This window comes from Gamsiella multidivaricata, assembly GCF_025024155.1.
Source record: "Gamsiella multidivaricata strain RSA 2152 chromosome Unknown BC939scaffold_114, whole genome shotgun sequence".
NCBI lineage: Eukaryota > Fungi > Mortierellomycota > Mortierellomycetes > Mortierellales > Mortierellaceae > Gamsiella > Gamsiella multidivaricata.
Window position 1 is genome coordinate 67,203 of NW_026251822.1, and position 24,951 is coordinate 92,153.

At 48.0% G+C, this 24,951-nt stretch overlaps 8 protein-coding genes across 8 annotated transcripts; 5 read left to right on the forward strand and 3 right to left on the reverse strand.

Moving 5' to 3' along the window:
- Positions 1-148: 148 nt before the first annotated feature.
- Positions 149-1,183, forward strand: BC939DRAFT_481775 (uncharacterized protein; the record flags this gene model as incomplete). Its single annotated transcript, XM_051559057.1, has 4 exons — positions 149-182; positions 431-493; positions 793-873; positions 897-1,183. The coding sequence occupies 4 exons, from the start codon at positions 149-151 to the stop codon at positions 1,181-1,183; spliced, it is 465 nt and encodes a 154-aa protein (XP_051406825.1).
- Positions 1,184-2,533: 1,350 nt separating this feature from the next.
- BC939DRAFT_508020 (uncharacterized protein) lies at positions 2,534-4,878 on the forward strand (the record flags this gene model as incomplete). Its single annotated transcript, XM_051560955.1, has 7 exons — positions 2,534-2,902; positions 3,186-3,365; positions 3,457-3,671; positions 3,762-3,971; positions 4,055-4,425; positions 4,507-4,646; positions 4,741-4,878. The coding sequence occupies 7 exons, from the start codon at positions 2,534-2,536 to the stop codon at positions 4,876-4,878; spliced, it is 1,623 nt and encodes a 540-aa protein (XP_051406826.1).
- A 531-nt stretch (positions 4,879-5,409) lies between these two features.
- On the forward strand, positions 5,410-7,726 carry BC939DRAFT_497186 (uncharacterized protein). Its single transcript, XM_051559715.1, has 3 exons — positions 5,410-5,945; positions 6,342-6,601; positions 6,700-7,726. The coding sequence occupies exons 1-3, from the start codon at positions 5,883-5,885 to the stop codon at positions 7,316-7,318; spliced, it is 942 nt and encodes a 313-aa protein (XP_051406827.1). The 5' UTR covers positions 5,410-5,882; the 3' UTR covers positions 7,319-7,726.
- Positions 7,727-12,278: 4,552 nt separating this feature from the next.
- On the reverse strand, positions 12,279-12,955 carry BC939DRAFT_468022 (uncharacterized protein). Its single transcript, XM_051557863.1, has 2 exons — positions 12,923-12,955; positions 12,279-12,768 (listed from the first exon to the last, which is right to left on the reverse strand). The coding sequence occupies exon 2, from the start codon at positions 12,647-12,649 to the stop codon at positions 12,344-12,346; it is 306 nt and encodes a 101-aa protein (XP_051406828.1). The 5' UTR covers positions 12,650-12,768; positions 12,923-12,955; the 3' UTR covers positions 12,279-12,343.
- Positions 12,956-13,311: 356 nt separating this feature from the next.
- BC939DRAFT_468025 (uncharacterized protein) lies at positions 13,312-13,912 on the reverse strand. The gene has a single exon (XM_051557864.1). The coding sequence runs from the start codon at positions 13,753-13,755 to the stop codon at positions 13,390-13,392; it is 366 nt and encodes a 121-aa protein (XP_051406829.1). The 5' UTR covers positions 13,756-13,912; the 3' UTR covers positions 13,312-13,389.
- Positions 13,913-15,520: 1,608 nt separating this feature from the next.
- On the reverse strand, positions 15,521-18,467 carry BC939DRAFT_508023 (uncharacterized protein; the record flags this gene model as incomplete). Its single annotated transcript, XM_051560956.1, has 2 exons — positions 15,521-18,164; positions 18,259-18,467. The coding sequence occupies 2 exons, from the start codon at positions 18,465-18,467 to the stop codon at positions 15,521-15,523; spliced, it is 2,853 nt and encodes a 950-aa protein (XP_051406830.1).
- A 154-nt stretch (positions 18,468-18,621) lies between these two features.
- On the forward strand, positions 18,622-21,768 carry BC939DRAFT_468028 (uncharacterized protein). The gene is made up of 2 exons (XM_051557865.1): positions 18,622-18,885; positions 18,993-21,768. The coding sequence occupies exons 1-2, from the start codon at positions 18,692-18,694 to the stop codon at positions 21,610-21,612; spliced, it is 2,814 nt and encodes a 937-aa protein (XP_051406831.1). The 5' UTR covers positions 18,622-18,691; the 3' UTR covers positions 21,613-21,768.
- Positions 21,769-23,206: 1,438 nt separating this feature from the next.
- BC939DRAFT_468034 (uncharacterized protein) lies at positions 23,207-23,801 on the forward strand (the record flags this gene model as incomplete). Its single annotated transcript, XM_051557866.1, has 2 exons — positions 23,207-23,362; positions 23,388-23,801. 2 exons carry the CDS (start codon positions 23,207-23,209, stop codon positions 23,799-23,801), a joined length of 570 nt encoding a protein of 189 aa, XP_051406832.1.
- Between the last annotated feature and the right edge of the window lie 1,150 nt (positions 23,802-24,951).

Consider the following 24,951-nt stretch of genomic DNA (forward strand, 5'->3'; position numbering starts at 1 on the left):
TGCAGTCTGCACTGCGGTAAGGACCTCAACCACATCCGGAGGAAAATACTCCTCAAGAAGATCCTTTATGAATACAAAGTTCAGAGCTCTTCAATAGAATAAATCATAAGCAATACTGAGCATAATAATACAAGGCGAGCTAAGAAACATGAAACTTACAAGATCCCTGAACTGGATATCAGGTGAGACTGTCGTCGGACGAGATCCTTCTGAACATTCATTAGGATGTCCGAGACATCGAAGTCGCCAATATCGCATCTTGCAGACGTCCTCAATCTGCAAAACGTTGTCCCGTGCCCATGTCATGAACCTATGCTTATTCAGAGTCAGAATGACCTTTTCTAAGCAAGGCAGGTACTGATAAATGGTGGCAAGTGTTCAGGAATGAGGCATCAGGATAAGCGTAGAATTGTATTTAAGGTAATACTAGATGTAAGACTTGTTGGGAGACAAGGAACAGCGAGTGTGGAGCGAGGGGACACGAGTGAACAAAGTAAGTAAACGAAGACGAGTGTGAAAGACAAATGTTTATTGGCTAGACTACTGTGAGTATATGAACTCAGGCTCTACTACATAGTCTGTCCTATCTTATATATATTAGAGGAATAAAGGTCCTGATTAGTAATCCATGGTTCTCGATGTTTTCTCGGTGCTGTCTTAGTTCATCAATTCATGGAGCTTTCTGTGATGAGGGCGAAGCTGATCCATTTTTAGATGCGTCTAGCGTCACATGGCATTACTAATCAGAATGTTGGCCAGCAGCAACCGAGGGTACGCAGGATTTGATATTAGATTTTGGGGTTGTCTTTTGTTCCTTGTTCCAGTTGAACAAGAAGACCGTTGTGTTGATCACTCGCTACAGTGTGCTTAGTTGTGCGTTAGACTCTTGTATTCAGTGTGGGACACAAATTATTCGAGCATTCAGATTGGGAGTTTCCTTACTCCATACAACTGTAAAAGAACTATCTCCAAGCGCAACAACGGACAGACACACGCCACCAAACAAAAAAAGTCAAACACACATGCACCACCTGCCACAGCCGATGATGCTAATGCGACCGCGGATGAACTCTACATGGTTCCTGATCCCCTCCATGAGCTGCATCCGCTCGTGCCATCGGAACGTGTGCCCCTTTCATTCCGCCATTCTAATCTTGATCGCTGCCGAATCGGCAACGATTAGGTTTTCCTCCTGTCTCCCTGTCTGCGCCTTCTGCCTGACCTTAGCAAAAAAGATCGGTGATGCCACAGGTTTTTCCTTCCTCCCCTACACCACCCTTGAATTAATATGTGCGCACCAACACTCTAAGTATCAAGGCATGAACAAGTAAAAAGACGCCAGCACATCTGCCTGCATTAAAAAAAAAAAAAGGCAGGCAGGCAAGATTAAGACGCCAGGCTATTTCTTTTAACTGGCATAATCAACACCATGAACAGGTGAGGCTCTGGATAAGTTCACAGCTCAAACGAAAGAAGCAAAGTCCACAGTTGTTGCTCGACATCAGATCCACGCTTTTTATTTTACTATCGACCTGCAGAGTCCCTGTGGTGTGGATACGTCACTCTGACAAGACAAGTAAAAAAAAAAATCCGCTTATCTTGCTTGCTTGCTCTGGATAGGATAGAGTCCATTCCTGTGAACCCACGGCTGGGTCCAGTTTGGATGCAATGCTACTTTAGAGAATCTCGGACGGTCAACAAATATAATGGCACATTGTTTAGTACAAAATCATCATTAATTCAAAAAATACAGCGAACAAGACGGCGTACATCTGTAACTCATAGCAACAATCCCAATCCTGACCGCAGTTTACCCTCGGTTGTGCCAAGAGGGATCGGGCTGACCGCAGACATTATTTGAATGCAGACGAGCAGGACATGAAAATCAAGAATTCGACTACTGACAGCGAAAGTCATTGACCTCAAGCAAGAACGGTTCTATATACTATAGCCTGGCTCCAGTCCAAAGTGCAGCAGCAACGCTGCCAGTAGAAGAGCCATGCCTCTTGGATGAGGTCGGTTAAGAACGTAATCGAGTGCGAATCGGGAAACCTGAACTGTGGTATTTGTGCAGAACATTCCGGCAAATAAACAATCCAAGAATCGCTTTTCGGGAAATACATAGCCTGGCTCCGCACTGGAGAGAGGACAACATCGACTACAATCCCTACGATCTCAAAGGGCAAGAGATTCAAGACATGATGGATGCTTTGATTGCAATATATTATCTGGCGATAACAAGCGCCATGGTCCTGGGTATTTGGATGATAAAAGATGAGAGAGACTCCGGCTATGCTTACGCTGGCCAGGTGGCTTCGATCTGTCAAACCAGATGCCCGCCCGGGTAGGGGGCAGCTCATTAGACTGCTTGTACCACCAAATTTCATGCATGCCTCTCACGCTGTGAAAAAAAAAGACTGATTCGCTAGGATAGCAGACATTAAAAACCTTGTTGAATGGGGCTCTGGAATCATCTTTCCCACACCGCGCTTCTCACATCGACGTTCCAGTGATTCTCATCGTTCTCGAAACCATGTTTCCTACATACAAGCTGACGAACAAGTTTACAGGCGACATCCCTAACCTCGATGACTATTTCACAACTTTCGATTCGCCCGCCCTTTGGCATCCCGAGCACTATGCCTCACAACCTGAATCCACGTCCATGAATTCCTTCCTCAAAGGACTCGACCTAATCTGTTTCCGTGGCAAGGGCTCCATTTCCACGTTTGCAGGACGGTGTTTGCGCTTTCTTAAAAGTGAGGAAGGTCGACCGGTCCTGGATCGCGCCAAACTCCTGTGCCAGGTCAGACTGGAAAACGAAAACAAAAGTCTTTCGCAGTTGTCGTTCACGCTGTCGGGCGAGAAGACGTTTTACAGCCAACTGGCTGGTGCTCAGAAGGTATGCAGTTGGAAATACTTATATCCGTTACCGAAGGCGATAGCAGAATAGGGCAATTGTGTCCTTGTTAGTGGATTGTTCGCTCGACCCATGTCCGCTGTTCGCGTGGGCTGTAGGCCTTTTGGTCTGCCCAACCGCTCCAGGGAGGCAGTAGACTGGGCAGGGTCTTAGTAAGGACGAATTGCGGTTGCTCCACACGTTTTACAGCTAAACAGGGCGCCGTAAGACGCGTAATGAACATGAATGTAGCCAGCTAACTTGTTTCCCACATATTACCTTACAGTGTGTATCACGAACGCCGCCATCTTCCCTTGTCAAGCGAATCGAAGACCGCCTTGACAAACAGAGACAAGATGACCAAGAAGACCAAGGGGACCAGGAGGACCAGGAGGAGCAGCAGAAGCCTCAGAAGCCGCAGAAGCAGGAGAAGCGGGATAAGGCTCTAGTTGCATCAATATGCAAGGTACACTTGATCCATTGCCTGAACGGGATTATCAGTCTGCAAATCTGCAAATGCAGTTTCTGAACGATTATTCCTTTTTTCTTCCTAATAGAGGTCGAATACGGCAGTAGATTCTCGACTCAGCAAACGTCGCCCATCCGCTCGTGCGAATTCCTTTCACATCGATGCAGATACCATGATCCGGACCGTGTACGAGATCAACGAGGAGGATGTGGGAGCGGCTTTCTACAATTTTCAGCTGGCCGGTGTCGCACTTGCGAATGATCTTGACGCGCTGGTGACGAGAGGTAACTTTGCCTGCATCCTGTAAGATTTAATTTTTACTTTTTTAATTTTTTGCATGACTTTTGTACTTGTCAATTGACCAGAAAATTCATATTCCAGGTCCGTGAATAGTATCTGGGATACCTCGCAGGAGCTGGGGGATCTGACGGCGCCCACATTTTTGATGATCAAAGGATTGTTGATGCGGGAGCTCGTACGATTTAAGGAGGCGCAGCAGCTGCTGCTTTGCCGGCTTGAGAGCGACTTGGCGTCTGGCCATATCAGTACATATACCGGATCAGACCCGTTGGAAGCACGCCTCTTCCACATTTTTCAGTCGCTGTCAGTTATTGCGAGGCGCACTTGCGGTATGATGTTGACTAAATTCTGACTGCTAACATGAATGCCTTGACCTTTCAATACAGGTGTTACGAGCTCCCTGCTACCTACTACGCGTTCGAAGCTATAGGAGAGGACACCTTCGTTCACAGGGTGGTCCACACCTTGTTTACATGCATATTCAAGGACTTCGATGTGGAGTGGGCGAACCACCAGTCGGCGGCTTCCAAGTCGAGGAGAGGCGGAAGGGGTCTTGAAGGGGTGAGGCCGGATCTATCCCTATCCAAGAAAGGATACATCGTCTTGTCGATGGAGGTCAAGCCACCCATATATGACCGCCGGTCCACGGTATATTTGAAGGATAGATGGAAGCTGGCCAGCCTGGCCAAGGATGAACTTGACGACCAGCTCCGGGAGAATGTGGACCTCCCTTATTTCGTCGCTGTCCAGGTGTTCGGTAAGTTGCAGCAATGGTGGCCAGAGTTGTTGAGATTATAGTTAACGGCGACTAATACCTTCAGGTGGGTTCCATTCATAGGTCACCGCATGGAGATCAGCACCATGACTCTCATGAACGGCGTGTACCACTTCCACCGCAACCATGAAGTGTACCTGCCGCGGGCTCGCGACGATGTGGGGGCGGTTAGGAATTCGATCGAAGCACTGCTGTCCGTGGAGGTAAGGTTTATATTTCTGTTTTTTATCAATGAAGCATTTCAACCCGGTTACTTTAAAACTAACGAAAGCCTTACCAACCTGGTGGCAAAAATAGGCATGGCTCAAGGAGTTCAAATTCCCGCCGACATATATGAAGGCAGGAGCGCGAACACCCCCGCGAAAGGTCAACGAAGTGAAGAAGACGCTGATCTCGCCTTCGCAACGTGAACTCTTCAGCTCGACAAGAGAGTAGACCGTGTGCCATGTGCCTTGAACCCATGCACCATGTGCTATCTGTTCAGCAATTAGTTTTTATATACAAAGCTGACCGAATGTTGTGATGTGAATGGTTTTTTTATTTTAATATCTCCATGGGTTGTAACCCAATTACAATGAACATTGGTGCCATGGTAGTCCTCGTCCTCGTCAATGGTACTAATAACTTGTGGATTGATATCTGCTCCTAATGTAAAGAAATTCATTCATTAGTTGCAACAGGTCATTCGGTCGGGTTTGAACATGGTGGCCCAAAAAATACAATTCTTTGATCTCCTCATTTTTAATGTAATTACCCCCAAAATGCTGCGATATCAATTTCATGAGTTAGTGTGATATTGAAGGAGACGTAATTTTCTCGCCCATTGTCCCGGAATCTTCATTGCACTCTGATCATCAGCTCCTCCTTGTGTCTCCTCTTCTCATGGTCACTTGCTCAGGTTAGTAGGTCTAAAACCCTCCTTTGCTCACTCTCTTCTCCTCTCTTCTCCTCTCTTCTCCTCTCTTCCCCTCTCTGCCCAGTGTCTTTTACTTTTCTGCATGCACTTTCGGCCATGTACCCTTTTTCGCTACTTGTGCAGCAGAACCTCGCGGCAGATAGCAGAAGGTGTCATGAGCCAGGTGGTCCTGGTGCGCAGAACCTCGCAATCCAGGGTCAAAGGTAGCTGTGCCTCTTCCGAACGGATGAGCCTATCTTATTAGGAAGAGAAGTCCTTTTGTCTGTTGCTCGTCCACAAATGCACCGTGTCCATCCCTCTCTGCCCAGTGTCTTTTACTTTTCTGCATGCACTTTCGGCCATGTACCCTTTTTCGCTACTTGTGCAGCAGAACCTCGCGGCAGATAGCAGAAGGTGTCATGAGCCAGGTGGTCCTGGTGCGCAGAACCTCGCAATCCAGGGTCAAAGGTAGCTGTGCCTCTTCCGAACGGATGAGCCTATCTTATTAGGAAGAGAAGTCCTTTTGTCTGTTGCTCGTCCACAAATGCACCGTGTCCATCCCTCTCTGCCCAGTGTCTTTTACTTTTCTGCATGCACTTTCGGCCATGTACCCTTTTTCGCTACTTGTGCAGCAGAACCTCGCGGCAGATAGCAGAAGGTGTCATGAGCCAGGTGGTCCTGGTGCGCAGAACCTCGCAATCCAGGGTCAAAGGTAGCTGTGCCTCTTCCGAACGGATGAGCCTATCTTATTAGGAAGAGAAGTCCTTTTGTCTGTTACTCTCTATGGCTACCTATACTTTCTGAATGCTACTGAGTGCATGTTGCCACACTGTTTTTCCCTCCGGTGCCGTCTCTGCACATCGCATTTTTTTTTTCCTTTGGTGCCATCTGCACTCGCCCTTTTTTTCTCTGGTGCCTTCACTGCCTAACGCATGACGATTAATGTCAATCCCTTTTCTGCCTTGTCGAGGGAGAGCCAACTTCGAATGCATTCTCCATCAAGATTACCTCTGACGACACCGCTGACGATGTCAAGGAGCTCATCAAGACCAAGAAATCCACCAAGTTTGATGACATTGCCCCTAACAAGCTCACACTCTGGCAAGTCTTCATCCAAGTAGCCGACGATGATGAAGAGTTGCCAACTGTACTCGATACCATTCGCGAAAGAAGAAACTGCGCCCGACAAACAACATCTCAGATACTTTTCCCTGCACGCCAGTTAAAGAGTCAATTTACATCATTGTGCAACGACTCCTCGAGGTATAGTACGGTACACGAACGCCCCTCGTCTCTGCTCATCAATATTATTAACTGTCTCAGGCCTGGAGACTGATATGTACTCTGTTTTTAACCCATAGCACAAACTTCGATGATGATGTGGTCTTTCAAGTCATTCTCAAAAACAAGAATTCCACCACTCTGACCTGGTACACCCACTCAAAAAACGGTCACCCCGGAGAATCTACGGACCACCATTGTCGAAAGGCAACCATCCTGGGACGACGGCTCCGAACATTGGTTGTTGAGGATTCTACTGGTGTCGAGATTGTTGCAGATGACGGTCAGCTGTGGTATATGATCAGGAGATATGTGCAGGGAGGAATCGAAGATATGGTTGTGCGTTTGGAGGTCCTTAGCAAGCCCTTCCCTGACATTACGACATCGGACGCCTGCGGAATATATGACACTGATGAACCCTCGCCTCTCTACGACCTCGCTACCACACCATTGGCCTCTAAGGAGCATACGCAAGCATTGGATGAACTGTATGGGACGCTGGGAGCCGCACTGAAGTCGATGGTCTCTGAGGATGGCGCAGGAATACCGACTTATATCAATTCTTTTTATTGCGCGCTATTGCGCTTTTCTCCGACCTCGAATTATCAGGAGACAAGAGTCTATCAGGAAGGCGAGGATTTGGGTCGATACCGTATGTGGTGGAGTCGAAGAGTGGTTCGTCCTGCATGCTTGCTGTAACGTGGGTGCAGTCGGAAGATCTTTCAACCAGCATTACTCAAAACATGGTTCAACTCGACACCATATGCTCTGGACAGAATCGAAAGCGCCAGGATGATGAGGATGACAGCATCGCCCCTGTTATCTCTTACGGGATCACTGTTGGCGCAAAGCTGTGGCATTTTTTGCAGTGCAGGATCGACGCTTTGAACAAATCCGGCTACAATGAGCCTGACTTTCGGTCATTCAAGGCTCCTAGATATTTCGATTTAATAACTTTAAGCTTTGCCTTACCTTTTCACGTACTCGCAAAATCTCTTTACCCATGTACGTATACAAGTCGAAAGTCGGATAGAGGATGCTCTGCCATGTCGCGTAGACCTCTCTTTCATAAATTAGAGCCAGAAATAGAAATAAAAAACCTTTTATCTATCTTTCTCTCTCATCCACTCTCTCTCTCTCTGTCTGTCTATACCACCGCCGCCTACTACCATCCTACTCTCCTACTCTGAAATCCCTACAACATCCCCATGTGCGAAAAATACAAGAAAACCCACGGCCGCCGGACCTACTGCGCATGTCCGAAAAGGTATTTCATGTCACCATGTCGTTCGCTCATTTCGTACCGCAACAATCACAGCGATTGCTTAGTCTGAGTATGATGAATGATATCGATGGTGGTTCGATGAGTTTGACGAGTTACCTAAGGTTGATTTGAGGGATTTTGAAAACTATTTTACACATCTAATAAATTTAACAAATAAATGTATCAATTTGCAGTGCCTTTTAATTGATGTTAAGATCTCGATGGCCCTTTGCAATGCCCTTTCTTGATGCAAAATTTCGAGCAACGCAATTCTTGCTTCGCCCAAAAATAAATTTCCTCCACATCCACCGCTGCCAAACACCCTTCATCCTTGCACATTCACTGCTTGAGCCTTATCACTCAAAGTCATTCCCTTTGCTCCTCCCTCAACCACTGCCTCCATCTTACAACAACTACCGAGAAATGGATACAACATGCAACCAAGCGTATGTGAAGTGTGTCTTTGTTACTTTTTACATCGATATTGGTCCCCATGCTGACTCGACACGAATTGATCGAATCTATAGTCCTGCTGCTGGACCTGCCAGCGATCAAGATACAGTCTTCCTGCCGTTCAATCATGGCCACTGCCTCTAATTGCTCTGGTTTTGGGATAACTCCAAAGACCTCCTGACACTTCTGCATGAAGTCTGTATTTACAGTATGGTGCAAAACTGATTCAATGATGCGATGATTTTTGCGTTGGCACTCGCCTACAAGGAACCAATGCCTCAGCCATCGTCATATTCACCACAAATGTAGCCCATCCAATGACGAACAGGGCTGCTTGCTTTGGAGCCAGAAGTATGCACACCCATTGCTGCATGACGATTGTGCCATCCGTCATCATTGAATCAGTTTTGCACCTTAACCTCATTTTTATGTAATTTTAAATACCATCGTCATTTTCATCAGATTCATTATAAATGAACCCATTTTGTGTTTCGTTTTCCTGTTTGCCTTATTCTACTCTATCTATCTGCAAAAAATGAAGCCCGTACCTCCATCCACTGTTAAGGAAGCAATAAGCCTCATGTCTGAGGGTATTTCCACTCGTGAGACAGCCCAACGTCTTACCATCTCTCAGGCAACGGCTAGCAGAATACGTTCAGGTTACAAAGAAAACATGCCGAGCAACAAGGGAGGCCGTCCGAGAAAGATTGGTCAAGAAACCGTGGAGCACCTCAAGCTGAACATAAAGCGCGGACTTCTTACGACTGCCGTGGAGGCCAAGAGCGAGGCCAACAGATGTTGGCACGACCTGTATCGGTGTGGACAGTTCGACGGCGACTTCGGGAAGCTGGACTAGTGGCCAAAAAGATTGTCAAGCGACCAGCACTCAAAACAAAGCACATTAGAGGTCGGATGCAGTTTGTCAAGAAATACAATGAGCGGACGGAAGAGGACTGGGCCACAGTTGTATGGTCAGACGAGTGCAAAATCAATAGGATCTGTTCTGATGGCATTAGGTGGGTCTGGGACGACGCTCCGGGGCGACTGACAAGCCGTACAGTCCAGGGAACAGTCAAGTTTGGCGGCGGAAGCGTCATGGTATGGTCTTGTATGTCATGGTACGGACCTGGCTATATCGCAAAGATCGATGAGACCCTGGACTCCCAGTTGTATATCCAGATTCTGAAGGAGGACCTACAGATGTCTGTCGAGGAGCGGGGCATGGCCAAGGACGAACTCATCTTCCAGCACGACAACGGTCCGAAGCATACGGCCAAGGTCACCAAGGCATTTCTGGAGTCCGTCCATATGACTGAGGCTGATGAGCGCCTTCTATATTGGCCAGCACAGTCTCCTGATCTGAACCCGATCGAGCATATGTGGGCCTATCTCAAAGTACAGCTGGGAAAGTATCCAAATCCGCCAAAAAGCTGCAAGGAGCTATGGGAGAGAATATCAACGGAATGGTACAAGATACCAGTTGATTTCTGCCGGGAACTCATCAGGAGCATGCCGAGGAGGCTCAGCGCGGTCCATAGAGCGAAGGGCAAGCAAACTAAGTACTAAAGAGGTACCATTTTAAATAAAAAAAAAATCTGTTCTTCGTATTCAAGGAGTAGGTGCAAAACTGATTCAATGATGACGGATGGCACAATCGTCATGCAGCAATGGGTGTGCATACTTCTGGCTCCAAAGCAAGCAGCCCTGTTCGTCATTGGATGGGCTACATTTGTGGTGAATATGACGATGGCTGAGGCATTGGTTCCTTGTAGGCGAGTGCCAACGCAAAAATCATCGCATCATTGAATCAGTTTTGCACCATACTGTAAATGGCTCGTTCAATGGAAAGGATACCCACTGGAAGAGGCAACCTGGGAGCCAAAGGCGTCATTGGTCAATGCTAAGGAGGCCCTAGCAGAGTTCGAGGCCAAGCGTGAAAAGGAGTAACGTTTTTTTTTAAGATGGGGAGGTGCAACAGGTACAACTGTTTATTCGAGAATGATGTCATGGTCATAACCATGCTGCGCCTAGTTTCTAGAGCATTCCAACACAACTGTGTCTAGTATATAAGAGCCCTTCAAACGTAGGATTAGACAGCAATCAATCATCGAATAAACCTCTGATTCCACCCTAGAACCCCTCCGACACCTGACTATTTGCACCATCTATCATCAAGGAAGCCATAAAGCTCACAAAAGAGGGCTTTTCCACAAGGAAAACGGCTCTCCGCCTCGAAATCTCCCATACCACTGTCCGCAGGATCCTTTCCAACAACAAGGAGAACATCCCAGTCAACAAGGGAGGTCGACCCAGAAAGATTCTGGCGAGTGCAGTGGAACATGTCAAGTTGAACCTAAAACGTGGACTCATACAGACTGCTGTTGAGGCCACTCACCAAGCCAACCAACTCAATCCGCAGCCTGTGTCCGTCCGTACAATCAGGAGGCGCCTTAGAGAAGCTGGATTAATCGCCAAAAAGGTGGTCAGGCGGCCGGCTCTCAAAAAAACACATATTCACGGCCGTCTGCAATTTGTTAAAAAATATCGAGAGTGGACAGAGGAAGACTGGGCTTCAGTTGTTTGGTCCGACGAGTCCAAAGTCAACAGGATTTGTTCAGACGGGTTGAGATGGGTCTGGGATGATCAGCCAGGGAGGTTAACCAGTCGCACAGTCCAAGGAACAGTCAGGTTTGGCGGTGGCAATGTTATGGTATGGTCCTGCATGTCATGGAATGGACCTGGCTATATAGCCTTGATTGATGACACCCTGGACTGAGAGCTGTATATACAGATCCTGAAAGAGGATCTACACATGTCTGTTGAAGAGTGGGGCATGGCCAAGGACAAATTCATCTTCCAACATGACAACGATCCCAAGCATACAGCCAAGGTCACCAAGGCATATTTGGAGTCAGCCGGCATTACAGAAACCGAGGGAAGGCTTCCCTACTGGCCAGCGCAGTCCCCCGACCTCAACCCCATTGAGCACATGTGGGCGTACCTCAAGAAACAGCTTGCCAAGTACCCAACGCCGCCAAAAAGCTGTAAAGAACTGTGGGAAAGAATATCAGTAGAGTGGTACAGGATTCTAGTCGACTATTGCCGCACTTTGATCAGGAGCATGCCTAGGAGACTCAAGGCAGTCTATAAGGCCAAGGGGAAGCAAACCAAGTATTGATCAAGCGTGCATTCCTGAAAAGAGTATTTTTTTATGTGAAAATAAAGTGAGCGGTCATAACTGGAACAGTTGGTTAGAAATATCAAGAGTGATGTTTCTCAGTATTCACCATTGCTATCGTCTTATAACTCTTTATACATATTCGTTGGTGATGCAACTACGGCTACACTTGTTTTTGTAGCGATATCATGACCATTGGAGGAGATAGGTAATTAATTGTAGAAATATAAAAAATATTGTTCCAGTTTTGGCCGGTACTGTACCTTGACATTGCCCCCACCAAACTTAACCGTGCCTTGAACCGAATGCGTAGTGGTCCGTCCAGGGGCGTCATCCCAGACCCACTGCAGGCCATCCGAACAAATCCTGTTGATCTTAGACTCATCCGACCATACAACCCTTGCCCAGTCCTCCTCGGTCCATTCCTGGTACTTTCTGGTAAACCGTATGCGTCCTCTAATATGTTTCCTCCTGAGAGCAGGCCGCTTTACGCGCCTCTTCGCTATCAAACCGACTTCTCGCAGACGCCTTTTGATTGTCGAAGCAGAGACGGCCTGTGGCAGCAGTTGGTTAGCCCTGTTCTTGGCTTCAACGGCAGTCTTGAAGACACCTCGCTTCAAGTTGACCTTGAGGTACTCCACAGTTTTAGCAGAGATCTTTCTGGGTCCGCCTCCTTTGTTGACGGGCATGTCTTCCTTGTAGTCAGAATAGATCCGGCTGGCAGTAGCAGGTGATATCGCGAGGTGCTGAGCAGTCTCCCTGGTAGAAAGACCCTCCAACATGAGCTCTATGGCCTTCTTGACCGTGGCTTCAGGGATCGGCTTCACCTTTAGCATACAGGTAAGGTACGATGGATGTTACAAGAATAACGAAAAAAAAATTGAAGACGGTGCAACTTCTCAGTAGACATGGACGCGCAAACACTTTTTGACGTAAGGTTTTTATGCACCTCCAAAACTGCTTCATTGATATTTCTGCGAATAAATCCTATTATACAACTATGACGTAAGCTAGCGCCGTGGTAACCGGTAAAGATGTTCATCAATGGCAGTGCTACAGTTGAGCCAAAACTGGAGCTAATGCAGTGAAGGATTGTGGAGAAAATAACAAAAAAGAAGAGAAAGCAGCGAAACATTGAAGCAGTTTTGCACGGTAGAGTACATAATAATTATCTTACGGTGTATGGATAAAGCTCCAGATGTGGGGGCACTGGTAAGAGATCTTTCAACGATGAGAATAATAAAGACAGCAAAACTATTTACAAGAATAATAAAGGCGACAACACACTCGGGTTAGGGATCTGCAAGGTCAAAGGGACTCTGTCTTGACTCCTGTGTCCAGACGTCGGCATCGAGGGATACTGTTCTTGATCCTCCGCTCTTGTTCGTTATGAGACCATGATCATTACCTGTCGTGGGGGCAGGCAGGTAATGTGAGCGGACTCGCAGGAACACTTGGGGGAGCACTAGAGGTGCAGCAGTTCAGACGCACGGGTCCCGTCTCTACTCTTGCTGGGCGATATGCTATGAAGGCCAGCTGTGGCAGAGTATACCGATCGAAGGACACAGTGTGTTGGGTCAGGGATGCGTGGAGCGACTTGGAGTGTCGTGCGGGGGCAAGTGTTGAGCAAAGTATTGTGAGGAAACAGACCAGGAACCATTTGGTCCTGTCGTTCTGTGATATTTATTGACCAAAGAAAATTTCTATAAATGCAAACCCTATTGACTCTTGTCTAATTGCATGTCCTTCTACTTGCACATCCTGTAACTGCACGTGCAGCACGTGCCTGGTATGATCGTATGGGTGTCCTGTACCTATTCCTCCCATCGTGTCATATCAGGTGTTGTGTCCGTCCCTTGTACCTGGATACCCCGTCTATACTCCGTGTGGGTTTACCACACCACAGCGGCCTCCACGTTCTCCGCCTCCTCGCGAGTTGGACGCTCCGCGCTCTGGTTTCGGATTGGTGATTTTCTTTGCCAATTCAGTCTCCTTAATGCGGTCAACAATCTGTTCTGTGGAGAGCATAGGTTCGCGTTTCTTCCTAGAGGTTGTCTGGAGCGCACGCGCCTGGAGGTAGCGATCCTGCCTCTCGTCTGCGATTTTATGTGCCACTGCAGCAAGTTGCGATCGAAGTAGGTGGAAGAAAGCGTAGAAGTCCTTCTTCGTGTCGTCGTCCACATCATTGTTGATGGTAAGTGTTGCGGCGAAGACGTCGATTGGTCGAGTAAGCCTTGCCATTTACTCCTGAAGGCGAGCCAGTGTTTTGCCGGCCTTCTGTGCCTTTCCTGAGTTGTGAGGCCAAGGCTGGGAGGAAAGTGGAGGAGCAGTGTACTCCTGGGGCCGGTTCGTAGGCCAACGTGGTGGGTTGAGGAGAAGGGAATGATCCGAGTCTTTGTCGGGACGGAAGAAAAAGTGCTCGCCTGACATGGAAGGGACAGCTTCCAGCAGTGCGTCGTCAGGGTTGAGCTCTCGGGGTGCTTCTTGCTCCACAACGTAAGGATTTGTTGTGGGCTGATACACTACCGAAAATAATGAGTAAATGATTTTCACTTGCGTGGCACATTTGTCAATGGTTTCTGAACCCGGCTTTTGTAGCTCATAAAAGGTACAAGATAACATGCCAGTGCAATGGGAAATAATCTACAGCATTTGAGGGAAGCGGAGGAAATTATTGCGAGTTGTACACAGAATTAAGTTTAAAATGTACCATTTACTCATTATTTCTCCCATGGATATGGTTTTTATTTTTTCTGGCTCAACAACGATAACATGTTTACTCATGGCCTGCTTAGCACCTAGTGTGGCCTCCCTTGGCATTTTTGACAGCTTCGATCCTTCTGGGCATACTCTCAATCAAGCCTTGTGTAAGACTTGTGAGTGAACGAGGAACAACGAGGTGAAAATGAGGGGAGACGAGTGAACAAGGTGAGTGAACAAGACGAATATGTGACGACAATAGTTTATTGACTAGACTGTTGTGAGCATATGAACTGGGGTTCAGCTACATAGTCTGTCCTTCCTTATATACATCAGACGAATAAAGGTCCTGCTTAGTAATCCATGGTTCTAGACGTTTCGGTGCTGCCTTTGCTCATCTATACATTGTCGCATATTTCACCAGAGTTCACTGTATATTTAGTCTAACAAGTGTACCTCCAGCTCACTATTATATTTAATACAAATAAATACTGTTGGCCAGCAGCCACCGAGGGTACGCAGGATTTGATATTAGGTTTTGGGGTTGTGCCTGTATAAAAGGAGGATCGAAGCCAGCGGTCTTTTGTTCCTTGTTCCAGTTGAACAAGAAGACCGTTGTGCTGATCACTCGCTACAGTGTGCGTAGTTGTGCGTTAGACCCTTGTATTCAGTGTGGAACACAATTATTCGAGCATTCAGATTGGGAGTTTCCTTACTCCATACAACTGTAAAAGAACTATCTCCAAGCGCAACAATACCTAATCGGTGTGGTGTGTGGAGCCACATCTCTTTCTCACTCATTTCTGAATCCAAAAATATCTCAGAATACAAGTGGAAATACTTGAAGAATAGGCTATCAGAATACCCACAACGACCAACAAGCTGCAAAAGGACTGTGGGAAAGAATTTGCATAGAATGGTACAAAATTCCAGTTTCATTTTGTCGAAAGCTGATCAGGACCATGCCCCGACGGCTTCAGGCACTCTGTAGGGCAAAAGGCAAACAGACAAAGTATTAAAAAATACAACAACAATAAAAAAAGTATTTTTTTTCTACACGAGCAAAAATGCTCGGTTGACCCGATTGTCTCATTTTTAATCGTTCTTGTTCATTCCTAACCCGATCGCTCCCAAACTTCGCACCATGCTAGCATCGATACCGAGACGCGTAAATATAATAAAAAATAGCCATTATTATATGCAACGCGTCAAAATATGGAAAAGTATTTTTATTGCGTTTTGACTGAACACTTTTGCCTGTCACTGTAGCTCTAGAAAAAAGAAAAAAAAAGATCTATCTTCATTTTTATTGTGACCTGACCACTTGTGGGATTTCCTCTTGAGTAATAGACCCTGTTGCACACAAAAGGACACCTCTAGCCCTCATCATCTCAACCTGCCTCGCCGTCAAAGGCGCATTCCTCATGACCAAACATTTCAAAAACGGTCTCGCCGGTACAGTATCCAAAATCATTTGCACCTCCTCCGCCGTCCAAGTGGACCCAATCGAAAGCATCTTTAACTTTGGCCGTTTAAGCAATAATGGAACCCAAAAGCACCAGACGTTCAACGTCAATCCACAATACAACTCCATCCGAGACAGCATCGGAAACTGAGCCAAGAAATGCCCCAATCTCAAGAACGAATCCATACTGTTCCCTACCCCACGATAGATAAGTCGATCCAAGATTGGTTTCCTGTCTGCCGCGTAGTGAGCCTCGATCCCAGTGATGGCACTCTCGATACAACCCAGCAAGTTAGTCGAGACCCGATTGTCGATATACAGATTCTTGAGTGTCCCCCAAGGTAAAGTCGCCATGGGCCCGAAATCGTACTCGTGACAGATCGCAAGAGACAAGTCAACCAAGGGACTCTGGGCCATGACTCTTCCAATTGCTTGACTCCCCTGTTGATCAAATTCGAATCCTGCAAGATCGAGTTTAAACAACCTCGATTTCGTCCGAGTCGCCTCTGCTAAAACGATCGCTAGGTTGTTGGTCATGTGCTTGTCCAGACTGAGCACCTCAATATCGGCGCCGTGTAAGCTGATTAGATGGGCTTGGTCCCTGAAAAACACTTGTTGGCCTTGGCCTGGGGGTAAGGTGAGCTGGAACCATATCCGTTCGGGACTGTCGCCGAACTGGACTGTGAGTGGGCGGCGGTGCTGTTCCGTCCGGCAGTAAGAGAGCCAGAAGCATTCGGATGAGAGTCGGTTCCCGTAGGCCTTGAGTGTTACTCGGTCAATGTTTGGTGCTCTCCTGAGAAACTGCGTCATTTTATCCCATCCTTTGAAGTAATCTCCGACGTGGATCGATCGCAGACTAGAATAGTTCTGCGACTTGGTCAAGTTGGCTCGCTTAAAGAAGTCCTTGGGGCCGTTGAGGATGTGAACTGCGGTGACGGACGAGAGTTGCAGGATGGCCACAATAGGATCGTACCGCTTACTACCCGACAAACTGAAATCAATCCCTGTGCCAGTTTTGTGCTGCAGATCCAACGTAAGCGCCACGATACTCGACTTTTTGATCATATTCTTGAGTTTGACAAGATCCTCATTATCCTGATCCCACGCCATCGTAAACTCGAGCTCGTGGATCCCACGAGAGGTACCGATCGCATCGTAGAGTTGTGCAGCTGCAATACCCGACTTGATCGTGACCGTGATCTTGCCCAGTTGCTCATCAAAGACTCCACCCGCCGCATTGACAATCCCGTGTAGCTTTTGGTAGTTGGCTTCTTGGTAACCCGCCCGGTAATGATCTCGACAGACCCATTTGACGTGACCCTCTTTGGTTGTCATGCGGTACAAGTTCCCGAGCAGGTTGGCCGAGTCTCCAACCTTCAAATAAGTTGCGAGCTGTCTCAGATCCACACCTTCGAGTCCCTCTAGGACTTTTGCTCCTCCACTAAGAGTCGAGACTGCATCACTACCACCGACTTGGGCCAAAGAATCCGGATGATTAGATAGGAACTGTTCCAGAAACGAAATCGATCGATCGACCCCTTCAACTATGTTCTTGCCGTTCCCATCCCTCGAACTGATCGACGCATCCCCAGATTGCGAAAGGTTCAAAGTCGATAATGCCGGAACCACAAAACCGGCGATGTTCAGGCCAAACTTCAAAATCTCGAGCATGGTGGTGAGAAATCCCGCATATTTGGTAAAGAACGCGTTGGGTTCCTGGATTTCGTACCCATCGTGCTTGGCCAAGTGTAAGTGGTGCGGGATCCTGCTCGTGGCTGTCCGGGTGTGTTCTCCACATTCACAAATGAAATGGAGACAAAATTTTGTACCCAATAGGTTAGAAGGATCCCATCGAGAAGAGGTAGATTCAGGTAGGACCACAAATAGGTGTGGGATGGTGTACTCGAGTAACTCGAAGTTCTGGGTCAAGATCGCTTCCGCCTTGGTCTGCACAATCACTAACCGATCCAGCGCTTCTTGTTGCAGCTGAAGCATCGTATCGGTTTTCCCCACCAAGTGCACCAGTCTTGACTGGACGTAACCTTCGAAAAGTGCCTCAGTTGCATCTTGGCTGTTGGTATCGATCTGGGACGCCGTTACAGTGGTGGTCTCTTGGATGTAGAGTTGTGAAGGCGCTTGCTCGGATATATCATCCGAGGTGTGGGTGTAGGTGTCTTTTTTCGACTCTTGTAAAAGAGGCTCAATGATGGTTGGCGTTTGTTGTTGTTGTTGAGCGATTGACGTTGGGTGGTCGAGTACTGGCGAATCAACGAGCGATGGTGTTGTTATGGGTGTTGACGATAGAGCAACGGTCGATGGTAGTGTTGGGGATGGCGATGAAGAGGTGTAAGGTGGCGGTGCTGATGATGGCGCTGGCGGTGGTGCAGTTGCTTGCTGCGGTACGGCTGTTGTTGTTGTTGCTTTTGGCTTTTGCACAATGTCAATAATGACACCTGGACGCCAAGCGATCCGCTCAGGGACGTACCTGAAAAGCAACAAAAGGGATCCGTTAGCGAGTGCCAGGAACAAGTATCATCCATCCTCAGCACTATCAAAAAGAAAAAAGAAATAAAGCTCACTTGCGGTGGCCGGGATCGCGCATAAACGGAACAGCCATGGTCCCCGCCTCGAATCGAGCAGCATCAGTGTTGAAGGCATACTTAACGTCCTCAAGAAACACAAAGCTCTTTTCGCCGGGGACATCAGACTCAATCGGCTCAAAGTCTCTGACGACGCTGCCCATCCGGAAGCGCTGCATGCCCTGGAGGCCAGTGTCGTCTTGGGTCATGGGGATGTAGGAATGAAGAAATGTGAATGGGAATGAAAGTGGGATGGAATTGCAATTTGAAAAGGAAGAGTTCTGGCGTTTGCATACGCGGCGCCGTTCGAAAAAAAATTAAATATTTTTGAGAGCCAAGTGCTTCGTCGTCGACTTTTCTTTCGCTCCACTGCAAAGTCAAATTCATTCTTCATTCATCCAAATTTCAACTCCAATTCCCTTTTTTGTCTTTCATGGCCGTCACTTCCATGCAGCGATTCCGGCTCGGCACCGTCATCCGGGATTTCGAGATCCTGACCTCAGATGTAGCGGGCGAGAAAGGCTTTGTTTTTCTGGAGGATGTCCAGTATGCCTTTGATACGGAGGCCGCCAGGTTTGAGGCCGGTACCATGGCCATCCCTTTCATGAGAGGACCTGATCATCGCAAGTAAGTGCTTCGCTAGTCTCTGTTGTTGTCGTTTCTTGACCTACGCGCTTGTTGACTCAGAACCTTGTTGTTGATGCGAAGAAACAAACTCAAATCCAATCATCTAGGTACGTTCCGGAGCGGATCCCTTGTCGACCGGACGTCATCGTTGACATTATCGAGGATCCATCGACTGTGGCAATAACCCAACAACCACCGGCACCGCCAAGCTCTGTAGTTTTTACAGAGGTCGATCCAACACCAGCTTTGGAGGCGACAGTCCAGACTCTGGTGATTCAAGAGACTCAGCCGGTGTCAGTAGTTGCCGCATCAGTACCTCTGCCAACCACGGAGCTTGTAATGAACAAGCAGCAGCCCCCAGAACCGATCGAACCAAGCTCCCAGGTTGCCATGTCGACAGCAGTATCAGCGACTACAACAATAGCAGTCGCAGCCCCCATTTCTGCGCCCATCGACCCCGAAATCTTGCTATCCGCCGCCAACCCCGAGTTTAAACAATTTGTCCACGGCCGACTCGAAGAACTGGTCGACAAATCCGAGCGAATGATTCGAATGCAGCAGGAAGCTCTGGACCGGTTGGCTTTGGTCCAAACCAAAGCTGAGGCGATCTTGATTCAAAACTTTGAACTCCTCGAGTACACGATCCCGCGATTGTTTATCGTCCTGCCAGAGACAACTTCCTTGAAATGGAATCCTGACAACTTGTTAGGGACAAAGTTTCGGTTATACTTTATTTGCGAGTGTGGAGAACATACCAAGCGAGCTGGGAGCAAGATCCCGCATCACTTGCATTTGGCGAAACATGATGGGTACTCGATCACACAACCAAACAAGTTCTTTGTCCACTATGGTCCGTATCTGCTAGTGATGCTGACCCTGTTGAAGCATGGTATCTCGATTGCTGGGGTTGTGGTCCCGGCTTTGGCGACTTTGAAAGTGGTTGATGTGGTGGATTCGGTCAAGGAGTCTTGCGAGACGGTGACGCGGCAGGTGATTGATGGTGTTGATCAATCGATCTCATTTTTGGAAGATTTTCATGTCAAGGAACTGCAAAAGAAGGAAGGCTCGATCGATCTGCAGAAATCGTCCCAGAACGAGATTGCAGAGTACTTGTTGGATGTCAAGGGTCTCGAAGGTGCTGATCTGCGCCAGTTGGCTTCGTATCTGTCGACGGGCGATTCTGATAATCTTTTGGGGAACTTGTATCGGATCACGACTAAACATGGCCATGTCAAGTGGGTCTGCAAGGATCACTACCGCGAGGGTTATCAAGCGGCGAACAACATGAGACTTTGCGAGGCCGTCAAGACTGCTCGTGGAGTCGTCGATGAGCAAGTAGGCAAAGTGGTAGTTACTATCAAGTCGGCTGTCGCAGCAGCTCAACTATACGAGGCGCTTCTCAAATCCCAGGGTATCTATGAACTGAATCTCACCCTGGCATGGAACCAAGAGAATTCGGATCTGACGCGGCTCAAAGAAATGATCAAGAAAGCCACCATCGCGACTCTGACGCTGGACTTGCAACTGAAGACTGGACCGACTTTTGGAATCAGTTTGACAGGCAAACGGCGATACGACCCTATTCTTTCGATGCTCCAATACCCGACGTTGAAGAATGTCCATCTCCGAGGAGTCCCTGCAGATTTCTTTCGTCGTTCAGGACTCTCAGCCAAGGAGGATTATCCAAACCTCAAGACTTTTGAGATGGGCGAATGGGCATCATTGGACAAGGACGACGTCAAGATCTGTACTCTAGCCTCTCGATCTCCGAACCTGGAACGGATGCAACTCAACGTGTATAGTGATCAAGTCTTGATCATGATTGTAGCGATCCTGAACTCTCGATGGGGTGATGCAGTCCCACTCAAGCTTCAACTTGGAGCTGTAGACTCGGCTACAGGTGTGTGGTTCGAGATGCTGATCCCCAGAGGTGATCTGGTCGATATCGAATGGAGGGATTTCCCGGGGTTTTTGAAAGAGTGGGGGCATCATGTCACGAACTTGGGTCTGTGCAACGAAATCACGGAAGAGATTGCGGTCGCTTTGGCTCAGGCAACGACAAAGGCAGCAACCAAGCAGTCCAGTCTCGAGATTTTGGACGTTGAGCGATCGGCCAAGGTGGATCCGAAACAGATGACCGTTGGTCGTGCTCAAGCCTTGCGAAGAGTGGTTGCCCAAAGTCCATTGAAGTCCTTGACGGTTGATATAGCCTGTGCCGCAGATGTGCAAGTTGTGTCGCAGATCCAGTGGCAGTACTTGCGCCGACTCCGAGTCTCGAGCTTGTTGGACCCCAAGACTTTACCGCTCTCAACCTTGTTACGATCCATGCAGTCCTCCGGCAAAGATGCCATCCTGGTCGAAGATTTCACAATCTTTGGCCGCGGGTTTGACGAACCTTACTTTACTCAACTCCATGGTGTGATTAGCCGCTTACCGAGACTGAAACGGTTGGTGATTGCGAACGCGTTGTTTGTAGAGCAATGGTTGAAATTGGTGGCCGTGATGGATTTTGATTGTTTGGAGTATTTGGAGATTCATACACCGAAATTTACGTTGAAGAATGTGGAGCAGTTTGTGGCTGCGATACCACTAAAGACAAGTTTGAAGACGTTAGTGTTGGAAGGGGCGAATTTTGGAGGGGAGTTTACGATTACGGATCCGGTGCAAGTTTCGGTTATGAAGGCGAGGGGTATTAAGGTTGTTGATAGTCGAGAAAAGTTGGATTAGATACAGTAATATAAGAAACGCGACGCACAGCTCAAATTTGTTATGGTTCACTCAACTCTAAACAGAACGTGACTATCATATAATCACAGTTAGGTTCATATGTAGGAAATAAAGTAGAGTCCCCGTCAGTGGGCGGTCGATGAATACATTTTTAAAGTAATCTTCCCAATTGAATGTCCTAGAAAACACAGAGTCCTCTTCCTTCAATTGCATGCGGCTACTTGCATATAGGGGAAGGCAGCTACCGCTTGCAGTTTATTCGGTGACACTCAAGACGCCTGTTCTTGCGAACTCCTTGGCAATGTCGATTACTCTGGTATCTGCAAAAAGCCCTTCCAACAATTGCTCTGGCTTCTTCCAGGCTTGTACCTCAGGCGGAGCGTTGGAGAAGTGGCGGAAGATTTGTGCTAGTGACTCGTACTCGCTTCGAGTAACCTGGCTGGGAGATCGCAGGTCAGGAGAGTCCAGAAGATGAGGCTCGGGGGGGATGAATCCATCATGAACCAATAGTCAGTAGCTAATGGGAAGACAGTATGGTCTGGCGTCGTCTAAGGTGGTGGAAAGGACGGTGTGGCATATAGCCATATTACATGCTGCCACCGCGTGTATTTAATTAGATCCAGCGAGTCCTATCAATTTACTTAAGCCACCGAGTAACATATAATGTTCTCGGTGGATTAATATTAAAGATCCCTCTCTTGTTCTCATTGAGTCCTGGTTCATGTATACTTCGCAGACGGCGTAATCAGGGTCATCAGCATCCGATGGTCGAGATCACTTCGGGGAGGCGAAAGCAGTCAGTTTTGAGGCTACTCAGCACGTCCCCACGACCCTCCCGCTCCACGCGTCAAACGAAATCACATACTTCTTGCTTCCCCACCACTCACAACATAACGATCAACAACTGACGGCCGACTACGCAAATCTTCTTCATTTTGGACGGCCAGACACCCTCGAGAGCAATCGAGCTCAATCTGCCTCTCTCAGCCAGCGGTGCAGCGCTCAGGCTCGCCATCAAAAATCGAATGCCTCTCGACTTTGAAGGAACCTCGGGGCATCTCCTCACGGTGTGGCGTGTCGCTGTCCCCAAGGATGCCGGCACGGCTCATGAACCTGTTGTTTTATCCAACATCAAGTTGAAACAGGACGTCCACCCATCTGACAAGCTGTTGGAGCTTGTCAAGGCAGATGAACTTGGTACTTACCTCACGGTTTTCGTTGCCACCAAGGTAAGGGTGCTTCTACAGCCTTGTCATTTGGTACTTTGGATTTAGAGTACATAGGAGTCTGAACGGAACAATTGGACTTGATTAGGAGGTCTTCCCCCTGACGGCGGCGGTGGAGCAATCTCCGACTGCCTCACGCAAGGCGGCTCTCCTAGTGATCGTGAAGAGTATTAATTCTTCTTATCGGCTTCAGTGGTTTCGCGAGGGCGCACCCTCGCTTCAAGAGTATTTTGAACTCATTTTCTCCAAGTACCCTGGACTTGCAGATGAGACAGCCTCTCTCGCCATGCAGAGACTTAACAGCAAGGACGAATACGACCTTTGCACCACAGATCAGATTCAGGAGAGAGCCGCAGCTACTCTCCTCAATGACAAGCAATGCGAATGCCTTGTCATCAACCTCACCATCCAGTTCAAGCAGCTTGCGTTATCGCATCACCAGCCGCACCATCTGCCGGAGCGATATGGACTTCATCTCGATCAAATATCCAGTCGCAGGACTCACTACAGCAGAAGCCCGAGCCGTAAGATGTACGAAAATGCCACAAGCAAGTGCTCTGCGTCGTGGAGGTGAAACATCATGCTTCGGAAACCAGCAGCTTCCCTCAGCTCATTGCAGGGATGTACACAGTCTTGGAAAGTTGTCTTGTTGTGCATAATGCCTTACCTTCTCCCCAAACAAGTATGTATTTCGGGATATCGACAGACTATGCAACATGGGTCACGTTCCGGAGTACCCTCCAGAGGTTGCCCTCAGGAAGCCTGACCATGTTCAAGGTGCAAAAAGCAACGGTTGCGCAAAACTTGTCTTTTGCGCCAACAACTAAAGAAGGCAAAGCACGCGTTTTGAGCCTACTCGGCAAGGTGTTGTCATTCTTCTCTGTGATCTACGCTTGGTCTGCATCCGATGTGAACGTGGGAAAGACCGGGAACAAGGGAGCCGGAAAGGCCAGGAAAACGTGAGTAGAAGTAATTAGGCAGCATAGGAAGTGGGTTGCAGTCTAGCATTTTCTAGGTAAATAAAACTCGTGTTGCGGACATGTGTCTGGGCGCGCCCTGATCTAGGGACCCGCAGTACCCTTTCTTTTATTCATCCGCATCCTCATCGACTTGATCGTCGTGATGTAGGTATTCATCATCATCTAAACCAAAGTCACCGTATCGATCTAGTGCTACTCTATGGTCATAGTAGGTCTCATGTGCAAGATCTACGCTCCAATCCTTTTCCGAGACAGATATGAGGAAAGTACCAAGTGGAGCATCTTCTGACTCGCTCTCGATCATGCCGATCTCGTGTGTTGGCAGCCCATCGGCCACGGTGGTCTCCAGTACTGTTTGACTCTCAACCATGTGGATCTCCTGCATTGGCACAGTGACTTCCGGCTCGCTTGTGACATCCTCCATTGATGGCCGGTTCTGATAGTATTCCTTGCCAATACTGATGGACGTATTCCATTGCGATATAAATGTCGCGCTTTTGACCTCGAAAAAACAGTGGACCAAGGCAATCTTGAGTCCAATGGGCGCCAGTTTGCCTGTTGTGTAAGCAGCGACCTTGTTCTTGACGATAGCCCATATCTTCTCAATTAGTTGGAGCTCGCAGTGGTATGGTGGAGTCTTGAAAATCTCGTGGCCACCATTTTCCGTTGCAATCTCGGAGATGGTGAAGGGCTGATCCGGGAGGCTCTTTATGTGCGCCAATAATGTCTTCTTTGTTGGTACATTATCATCGCTTGTTAGTGGGATGGCGTTATTAATAGCGTCAAACCAGTTAAGGATATCTTCCTTTGTGGATCCTGTGTTCGACTTCCTGTTAACTCTGCTAAAGTGGTACGAGGCGCCATCGAGGTGAATGTGGCAAGGCGGCAGCCCCATAGCCTGTAGGTTTTGGCAAAGCTTCCTGAAAATGCCGTTGAACGTCTCCGAGTTAAAGTTGCCATGGTAGTCATCATCCTCTGCCATGGCATCTGAGTAGCGTACCTCATCCGGCACTTTATCCCACAGCTTGGGATCATTCCACGATGCGGATACGCCTCCTTTGGATTTTGCTGGCCAAATGTAGATGCTCTCCCTGACATATTCACCTACGAGTTTGTCTGCAGCCTCGTTGTAG

Coding starts and splice junctions, on each gene's coding strand:
- BC939DRAFT_497186 (XM_051559715.1), top strand. CDS start 5,883: ATGCACCGTGTCCATCCCTCTCTGCCCAGTGTCTTTTACTTTTCTGCA. Junction 5,946..6,341: donor CTGCATGCACTTTCGGCCAT/GTACCCTTTTTC, acceptor TTCTCCATCAAG/ATTACCTCTGACGACACCGC. Junction 6,602..6,699: donor TTGTGCAACGACTCCTCGAG/GTATAGTACGGT, acceptor TTTAACCCATAG/CACAAACTTCGATGATGATG.
- BC939DRAFT_468022 (XM_051557863.1), bottom strand. CDS start 12,649: ATGTTTCGCTGCTTTCTCTTCTTTTTTGTTATTTTCTCCACAATCCTT.
- BC939DRAFT_468028 (XM_051557865.1), top strand. CDS start 18,692: ATGGCCGTCACTTCCATGCAGCGATTCCGGCTCGGCACCGTCATCCGG. Junction 18,886..18,992: donor AGAGGACCTGATCATCGCAA/GTAAGTGCTTCG, acceptor CCAATCATCTAG/GTACGTTCCGGAGCGGATCC.
- BC939DRAFT_468025 (XM_051557864.1), bottom strand. CDS start 13,755: ATGGCAAGGCTTACTCGACCAATCGACGTCTTCGCCGCAACACTTACC.